The sequence below is a fragment of the Watersipora subatra genome, chromosome 5 (genome assembly GCF_963576615.1).
Source record: "Watersipora subatra chromosome 5, tzWatSuba1.1, whole genome shotgun sequence".
Lineage (NCBI taxonomy): Eukaryota > Metazoa > Bryozoa > Gymnolaemata > Cheilostomatida > Watersiporidae > Watersipora > Watersipora subatra.
The window spans coordinates 11,256,377-11,266,400 of record NC_088712.1 but is presented as its reverse complement, the minus strand read 5'-3'; the positions used below and the strand labels follow the sequence as shown (position 1 = coordinate 11,266,400).

Here is a 10,024-nt window from a genome sequence, read left to right as displayed (position 1 = left end):
ACGGCGCCATATTGACTAACCTAAATTTATAAACAACTTCGAAGAAACTAATGATTCGGAATTTTATTGGCAGTTTGTGAGCTTGCCTATTATATCGTTTGCTCAGGAATCGCTCATGTGCGTTTATGCACACACCAGCAAAATAGCTGCACTCTTCATGACGCTCGCGATGAAACCGTCTAGTGTGTTTGGACCTTAATGCATAATAACCAAATGAGCTTACAGAATTCAAACAATGATGGTTGCGGTTTAGTCTTTTTCGTCTTTTTAGTTTCTTGTTAGTCTTTTTTATTCTAAAATCTTTAAAATTATTCAAGCCTTAGTATTTAGTCAACAGCTAACACTTATAAGTTATCTCGTATCTGATAGGTTTGTTCAGTTCATGCATATTCCCATAATTTTAACTCCTTCGCTGCCACAAACGAATTTATGCGTTCTCGGGGGACCACTGCCTTAGACGCATTATTCCGACTTTCCCAGCAATTGCCTAGTTACATAATTGTATTATTTGTTGACAACATAACAGGTGGTCTTTAAGACTTTTATGAAATTGAAAATGTTGTCCGACGATTTGTTTATAAAATTAGCCTAAAATAACGAAGCAATTTTAAACTTTTGTTTGAGAATTTCTAATCTAAAAACGAACAATTTGTGTGCTAGTTCATTAATTAATGCGCGCGAGTCAGAAAACAGGTAATTACTTAAGTTGATGACATTATAGCCAGTTCCGATGCAGATTTTTTTGATTATGCAAATAATAAAAGTAGCAGCACTGACTCTGATAGTGGTGAGAGTAATAGTTTTGTAAGAGTAAGGAACATTGCGGAGGATCGTTGTAGCTTCGCATCGATCATAGCTTCACAAAGCTTTATCATCGCACAAAGTATAGATTCATTGATTTTTTGCATAGCAATGTTGATTAAAGTGTTGGCAAAACAAAATATGCAACAAAAATATTCTAGATAGAGATTGAAATTGAAAAAAATGCTGTTTGCATATCATGAAGCAATATCGGCAATTTTTGGTAAAATGGCTGGCACTAGGCAGATACCAGAATTTCTACATGGTTGGCAGTGAAAGGATTAAGCGATTGATAGCTATTTATGCTTACATAACTTGTGAATACGCTGCCGTTAAAATGAGTTTTAGTGAAGCAGATAGCTGCAACAACTACAATTCACTAGCCACCTAGTTAACATCCTGGTATTATGTTGTAAAGAGTGAAAGGTTGCATATGAGGTATTGTAATCTTAATTTGTAAACTATTTCTTTAAACCTGATTAATAAAGGTTTTATTAAGAATGACTTGAGATGAATTTAGACGTGCGCAACATTCCGTACATGAAGGTTAGGCCTGTCATTGATGGCGATAAAAATAGCGTCATCGAAAATCTTCACATCTTATCTGTTACAATTTTTAAGTGTTTTACTTGTATTTTTTCCTCTGCTAATAGAGTTGTAAGTGTTGCTGAAAATCATGTAGCTGTTATTCCTTAATTGAGTCTCAACTTAAAAAAATGCTTGTTGAGGTTATTCTATTGATGCCCTTGAAAACCTTTCACTTTTCCAGCTCTTAAACAAAACATGTTCATAGGGCTAAGTTTGTTGTGTTTTTAGGCACCTACCGTCATGATTAAAGATTTGATTTTAATTTTTTGATGAATTATTCACGACCTAAAATTAACTGTTGAAATGATTCGAATGGTGAACTGTTAGCAGATTTATGAAAATGTCAAACATTACACCTCTGACTGAAAGTTATAATTTTTGACGTTGTTTATATCATCTGGCTTTTTAGCTGCCCCAAAATGAGGTTTTTAGCTCACTTTTTAACTCAAAGTTTCTCTTTAAAATTTCAGTTTGTTTAGTCACATCATTTTGACTCAATTCAGTTAATATTATGATGATATCAATTTTCCTCACTAATTTGGGCAAAAGTTCATTTAGGCAATTTGAACAATTTAAATAAAGATTATTCAGTCAGCCAATATTCTAGTCTGTCTAAAAACGTTTTGATAGTCTTGGTCGTTTGTTGGATAAATAGTGCTCTTATTTGTTTATAATTTATTTAGATTTTTGTTACTTTCCACCTGTTTAGGCTCATGATTTAATTTATCAAGAGCATTATTCATACCAGTGAGTTTTTTTCTTTACATAGTGAGAGTATTTGTGTAACTGCCACATAACCAATATATACTTGTACCATTATTTTAGGATACCACTTTTAAGTCAACTAAGCTTCATACAGGTAACATGATATCAATTGTTGCATCATTCACATAAAACTGAGACAGATCTCATCAAGGAACACTGTGCTTTCACCAGTTGGACACCTTCAGACCAGATCTATTATTAAGGTTAACAGAACATTGTTTTGCTCTAACGTTGTCACTCGACCGAGTCGACAAAAAGCCACAAACTGCGCTGTCGAAGTTGCGCTATTAAATAGAAAGAATAATGTATTTTATAAAATAATTTTATCACTAAAAATTAAATGTTCAGTCAGTTAAATAACACTGCTTCTAATTTAAAAAGAATATGAAAAAAGATACTTGCTCCGCCTTTGGCAACCAGTCATAGCTCTTGTTAATCTTAAGTGACAATAATTCACTCAAGCTAGACTGGCTAAAAGCTTTTCGGAGTTTTTAGCTTTTGTAGAGCATAATGAAACCCAGGTTATGGCAGCTGATTTTAGAGGTCTGATTGCCAACCAAATGACTCTAAATTTAAAAGTCTTAGTTTTAGAAAAAGGGTAGCTTTCAGAGTCAGAATTGCCAACAAACTCTTCATCTCCGTCCTATTTTTGGTAAAAAGCCCAGAGCGCCTTATTCTAGCTTGCCGGACCGTGCTCTGGCTCACGATGAACAGCTGTTCATACAATTCTAATGGAGTTTTAGCTGCTCTTTCTTGCATGCTTCAAAGGTATCTTGCTATAGTTGTGTACTACTCAAGAAGATTATCAAATTTACCTTGTTGAAATGAAATTATGACAGAATAGAACGATTATTATCGGCTTAATAAAAATATCTATAAAGGCTTGCTGCTGACCTAGCTTGTTAGCAATCCAGAATAGACAATTCGATTCTACTGTTAATTCTTTTGCGCTCATAGCTATTCGTTGGTCCCGGAATTACTCCCCCGGATATGTACTAGATCGACCATCGTTATAATGAGACACATCAATCACCATACCAATCAAGCTTTATGTTTGTCTGAGCTGGTCCAGAAATAGTGCCGAATAGTGACTACTTGAACCAGTTCTTCCTGGGTTTTGAGCCCAAGCCAGTTGTCCTAATATGCCGAAGTTTTATTCGATTGTGTTTGTTTTTCTGGGTTCTTCCAGAAAAAAGCCTTTGTGCTGTGTCCCTACTTCCATATATCCAGACCATTTTTTTGGATTTGGCAATCCTACCATTTTCTCTGGCTAGATTTTTGATTTGTTTGGCTTGATTTGGTCATCATAATGCTGAAGCTACTGCAGGACTTTTATGTGGCTGGAGCTTGTCTGAATTCTTCTGGTAGACATGGTAAAGGTCAACTGACATTTGTTTCTGATAGATGATTGTTTATGTTGCCCTACAAGATGTGAGTGTATATGCCAGGCTGTTGTGACCTTTCATGTTGTGAGCATTCAGTAGATGAATTTCCAGGTTAGGCCTGTCATTGATGGTGATAAAAATTGCGCCATTGAAAGTCTTTACATCTTGTCTGTTACAATTTTTAAGTAATTTTCTTATATTAATTTTTCTGCCTATAGTTCCAAGCGTTGCTAAAAATCATCCAGATGCTGTTCCTTGCTTGAGTCTCAACTTAAAAAGAACACTTGTTGAGGTTATTCTATGGGCAATGCAAAATAATTTTTGCACAGGAAATCTATTTTTATTTAACATATGCAGCCGCTATCATTTTACCTTTTTTCTTTCATACTATAAGAACAATTTTTGTAAAGTTCAAACAATGGGTAAAGAGAAAGAGAGAGAATGAAAGAGAGAATGAAAGAGAGAGAAAGAGAGAGAGAAAGAGAGAGGGAAAGAGAGAGTGAGAGAGAGAGAGGGAGAGAGAGATTGAGAGAGAGAGAGAGAGGGAGAGAGAGAGAAAGAGGGAGAGAGAGAGGGAGGGAGGGAGAGAGACAGAGAGAAGGAGAGAGAGAGAGAGAGAGAGAGAGAGAGAGAAAGGGAGAGAGAAAGGGAGAGAGAAAGGGAAAGAGAAAGGGAGAGAGAAAGGGAGAGAGAAAGGGAAAGAGAAAGGGAGAGAGGAAGAGAGAGAGAGGGACGTTTGAGGAGGGAGAGAGTTTGACAATAATTTGGTTTCATAATTTTTGTTCATTTTTTGTCTAGATTATGATCTGTTAGCTTCATGGTTGGCCTATTTATTAAACCATCCTTATCAGAAAGAACCCTTTCACTCACATTCTCTGCCAATCACCCTTGGCTCATTGGTTTATCTTATATTAATTTAGGTTTGATGACATGTCATTCTATCAATGCACACAGGCTTATGTTTTTCAGACAAGCTTTAGTAACCAAAATTAACTTTGGTTAAAATTATCTGGCAACGTATTTTTTGTAATTATATTAACCCCGCAGAACCCAGGTGGTTGAAGCCATGATAAAAAAAGTTTTCTTTTTTAATCTAGTTTGTTTCAGCTTCCTTTTTGCAGGGGTAAAAAGAAAAAAATTCATCATGACTTTTTTAATGTTTTTTGCTTTGTGACGAATATGTCACATTGGGCATTACAGTGTAAATTAAGAGCAAGAGTTGAATATTGAATGTTTTATTATAATTATAAAATTGCATATGCCAGTATCACTGAAATGACATAAATGATAGGACAATAAAATTGTGAACTGTTACAGTTGAGCTGTACCTTTTTGAATCGTGTACATGATAACTCTTATGCATGGAAGTGCACGAAACAATTACGTCTGTCCACAAAGCACAACCGCACACCACATTTACTGCACATTGTGTTAGCGTTATTTATTTAACACAGCCTACACCTTCCTCTCTTTTCACTCTTTGCTGGCCAATGGACCACTTGATCTTTTCTTACATCAGCACATGGAATGTTCACAACCTTTTGCTTGGTTATCAGCGGGTTAGAAGATGTGCGTTGGCCACGCTTCTTGTAGCTGTCAACTGATACCAGGCACTCAGCTACTAGAGCCTAAAACTTGCGCTGCGGGAGCATTTGTTTGTCTGGAAGCAGCAACAAGTGGCATTCCCGCTTGTACATTAGCAAACTATTGACCAGAGCCACTGAGAGAAAATGCCAAAAAAGGTAGATATACCATCTCCTATACCGTATTCCAATTTGGTACTTTGCCAGAAAGGAGTCGAGTATGCCAATACCCCCATGTGATTGTTGTAATCTGCCACAAGTGCAGGCATGAAAACATCAATCCTTTTCTTTGCTTTCTTGTCCCATCTTCCAGCCATGCGCAGTGGCTCTACACAGGTATGGGTCGAGAGCAATGTCACTGCTCGGTTGTCAAACCATCTAACAGCCGAAATGTTGTGAGTGTCTTTGACCCGAAAGTCAAATGACCTTCTGCCTTCCTTCTTGAGCTCTTTTTCACCTTTGATGTTACAGTTTGGAAGCCGATTCTGTCTGACAGTGTCAGTGCACTGTAATCTCCACCCTAAAAGTTTCTCCAGGAGTGGAACGCTGGTAAATAAATTGTCTGCATAGATCTTATAGTTTGAATTCTTTGCTAGTGTAGAGACAAGCTTCATCACTACATCTCCACCTTGGCCAAGGTGGCTTCGGGTGCCATCGCCATCTTGATAAATGTCAAAATCAAAGAGCATTCCACTGGTACCAGCTATACCCCATACCTTGAATCCCTATGGATGTGGTTTGCTTTTTATAAACTGCCTGATTGGGCGGGTTGTTCTTCGTTACTGTACCATCATTTCATCAATTGAGTTGCACTGTTCTGCTGTTACTTTTAGGCACTGATCCCTCAGACTGTCTAACCATGGTCGAATTTTCCAAAGCTTGTCTTTCATCTGTTCATCTAATATGCTGTTATTGTTGACAAAGTGCAGTTGGGTAGTAAGCTGTTGGAACCTAATCCGTGGCATTACACTACTTACTGGTACATAGTTGGTACCTTGTTTCTAGTATTGTCTCGCGCTGCTCATTCGTACAAGGCCCATATGAAAATACATTCCCATCATCTGCTCTACTTCTTTCTTCGTGGTGTTGATGTTTTTTTCCATTTTTTGTGTGCTGTAGAGGTTGGTATTGTCAACCATGCCATCAATCATATCAGCAGTCACAAATTGTTGGACGTACTGATATGGTGTTTTTATATTCTGGTTAGCTGGAGCCTCTATTTTGGCACCGGTGAATGCCAAAATTGGTGGACAAACCTTTTTCCTCCAGCGGTATGAGGGCCGAACTCTTTTTGGTACATTGCCGGCTGTAGGTGCAGTTGCCTGCACTGTGTTACATAAAGGTTCTTCATCACTTTCATCACTTGGCTCGCAATCATTACCACCAATGGTCTACAGTAGATCAAGAAACAATGTTATAGATGTTAATTTTGTTGTCGAAGGACAAGTTTAGCACCCTAAAGCAACCATTATCTCGAGACCAGCTGCGCTTACGCCTACATATAAAGCATTCACAACTAAATACCTGCAAATCTGGATGCCAATCTTCATCTGAATCACTCTCCTCAAAATCTTCAATTTCACTGTTGTCGCCGTCAATAATTTCTAGTATATCCTCTACTTTCACGCAAGATCGAGAAGCCATGTTGGTTACCACCAAAATTCACAAATTTAATTACACTGAACTACTATTTCACAGAACTCATGATTCTCAACTACAGAATGTGACTATGCACTTCTCAAGTTCTCCTCAACTTATATACCATCGTCAAAACAACTCACTTGGTGCAAAAAGTATTCACCTTTACCTTACTTGATAATCCCATTTGTATCAGTGACGACCCTCAGTTTAAACACAGAAAGAACTACATAATTAGACGGCATTTCTACTTCACCAGTGCATACTATTGTTACCACGTATTAGCCAATGCAGATTAGTTTTACAATGCATGTTGGTCAGCCATAATTCAACTATAAGCTAGGAAGTACAGGAAATGAGAACAAAGGCCCACTGTTACACCGGTGTAACATGAATTAATTTTGCTTATGAAAAAAACCAAGACATCAAAGGATTTATTACATAATTATTTTGAGTAAAGTACAGATCCGCTTAAGCAATATTAAGGATGATTTTGGCAGTGGAAATGCACTTTGGACTTGAGATTATTTGAAGATTCTAGCCATTTCGTGTCAGTGGCTGGCAATGTGGCACCTGCTCTTTTTCAAGATGGGCTATGAATGCACAACCGAGTGTACTAGGGAAAAATTGTCTATGTATGTAAAATATAAGACAGTTTATGTACTCAAGATAAATTAAATAAGAAAATGATAATTTTACAAGGCACCACAGCTGCTCAAATGTTATGTTACGTATGCGTCACAGGGCGCTCTGTGGGGCAGAGCGCCCTGTGACGCAGCTGGGCAGCAGAATTTCATGATCTCACTTGAAACTTCATTTCAATGTAGGCAAAAAAAGTGTAAGCCAAATCATTTTCATGATAAGACATGCAAAACCATCTTCAGAATCATCCCGGTGCTGATGTCTATGTGCGGTATGTGCTAGGCGCTGCCCTAACCTAGACTGACGCTGATCTAACATAATGAAATGTAGATGAGATGTCATGCTAATCCAATCAAAGCTGTAAATAATCAACCCCAGAAAAGCTTATTGCAGTGTTTGCTTAGAAGCTAAAATTTGTATGTAAAATCAATCCTAATCTATATGTAAAAATATCTTCCATCATATTGACGCGATCAAAGGTGTTAATGTGCTAGCTCTGCCATTTTTTGTGTTTATATTATGGTTTAAATTAGTGCAACAGTGAGAAAGCTATGCTACAAGTACACCTTTATGGTAAAATATGAGTCTCATTTGCATTATTTTCAAACCCTGAACGCTGAGCAAGAGCAATCAGTGGGTTAAAAGATAGTTCAAATAGATATTAATAAATTATGAAGTTAACCTAGTAAACAATGGTGATTGGAGGCAATCATGAAAATAAAAACATCATATATTTAACAAAACTTGTAAAAACTATCAAATCTGACAGATTGAAAACTCCACAGAACACTATGTAAACACTTTTGCATTTTCTCTTAACTATGCTTGTCCTCTCGTTTAATTTGACAGGCTCGGGCAATTGTGTCCAGGGAGTTGCATTGCTCTATTTTCTTTAATACGTCATTACATGGAGTGTCCTGTTACTGGAAAATATGCAGACAAAGTTATCAGCCTACAAATTGCACTACATACGTATGATTTAAAATCACATCTAATTTGTTACAAAATTCTTATTTTAGAACAATAATTTATCTCATGATGGTTAATTTTATAACTCGACTTTGTAAAACTACCATTATTTTTGGAGTTACTTTCAAAGTCAAATTATTTTATAGTTGGTTATATCTCATTTAAACTTGTAGAAGTTACAGAGAAAAATGAGTTCAGATTCCTAATCCAGTCACTTGACGAAATTGAAACCGCTGAACAAAATTTAATATCATCTCTGTTTAACGCATCGGCATTAAGTTGGAAATCTTTCGTTGATGTGAGTCTATTCATACATAATTAATTATTTTATACGATTTTGACACAATGTTGTGAAATAGCTGGTTAAACTTCACAAGGACAGATGCCACAAAACGGGTTAAGCGAGTCAACGTATTTACATGCTGAAAAAAAATCTGTTAGAAAAGTAAAGGTTTTAGATAAATTCTTAAACGCATGTACCTATTTATTAACGTTTAAGTTATTTACTTATTGCTCGTGTATAGCAGAACTTTTTATTTTATTGCTTTTACATTTTCAATGGTGAATAAATATAACTAAAATATATAACAATTTCAGAATTCTGAAACTTATTAAAAACTGTTGTTACACACTTCAATTCTAATGTCATTGTTCAACAACATGTTACTGTGCATGTACAAGTACAGTTCAAGAAATCGTATTTCACATATTCAAGCACATGGGCATATAATGGTTGAAGTACATGCCCATGTGAAAGTACATTTAGATGTACAAGCACATGAACATGTACATGTGTAGGTACATGTTTGCACGATTAGGACAAGAAGTAATCGCATGCACTCATTCAAGTACATATGATTGGTTCATATTGTCATATTTCTATTATTCATATCAGATTCATCATTAATTACCTATTTTATTTTTGCTATATATCCTCTAATATTCAATTTAAAGTATATTGAACAGTTTTGAATGTTTATTATCAGTATGTTATCTAGATAAAAAACGTATTTCAGTTGTTTTTAAGCAGAAAAATATGGTCTATTGCACTAGTCATTAAATAGTAACTGCTGAATCTTTTAATAGCTAATGATTACGTCAATTTGTATTAATTTGCTCTTCCAAATGACTTCATTCTTTAAATTTCTAACTAACTATTGATCTTTATTTTTATAGCAAGCTGTAAAAAAACTATTATTTCAAAAAATAAATCCAAAGTGGAACAGTTTTAGGAGTAAACTGTCATGAAGCTAGCTGCAAACTAGTTGAGTACGTTACAGCTAAACATAACTAAAGCAATCCACTTTCATTTACATCTGACAGCTGTTGGAAGCTGTTGTAAGACAAATGGCTACCTACAAAAATGCTGGAGAAGTGGCAGACGTCTGCATAACTTATGATTGGTTGGTGGACTCAATAAATAAAACTATTATAAAATCCGATGGAATCACTATTTGCCAATGGATCACTAACTAAGGAAGTTGTGTAAAATTATAAAAAAAATTCAGTGATTTGGTGTTTATTAGGAAAAACTGACGATTTGAAATTATCGACTCATCAACTCGCACTGTATTAACAAAAGCATTTAGACTTTAATTTAAACCATAACAGTCTCATACAACTTTTATCATGTTTACTAAATAAATCAGGCAT

The 10,024-nt window shown here is 35.8% G+C and overlaps 1 protein-coding gene across 1 annotated transcript; it reads right to left on the bottom strand.

Annotated features, from left to right (window-relative positions):
- Positions 1–5,235: 5,235 nt before the first annotated feature.
- LOC137397117 (piggyBac transposable element-derived protein 3-like) lies at positions 5,236–6,087 on the bottom strand. The gene is made up of 2 exons (XM_068083402.1): positions 5,950–6,087; positions 5,236–5,847 (listed from the first exon to the last, which is right to left on the bottom strand). The coding sequence occupies exons 1-2, from the start codon at positions 6,085–6,087 to the stop codon at positions 5,236–5,238; spliced, it is 750 nt and encodes a 249-aa protein (XP_067939503.1).
- Between the last annotated feature and the right edge of the window lie 3,937 nt (positions 6,088–10,024).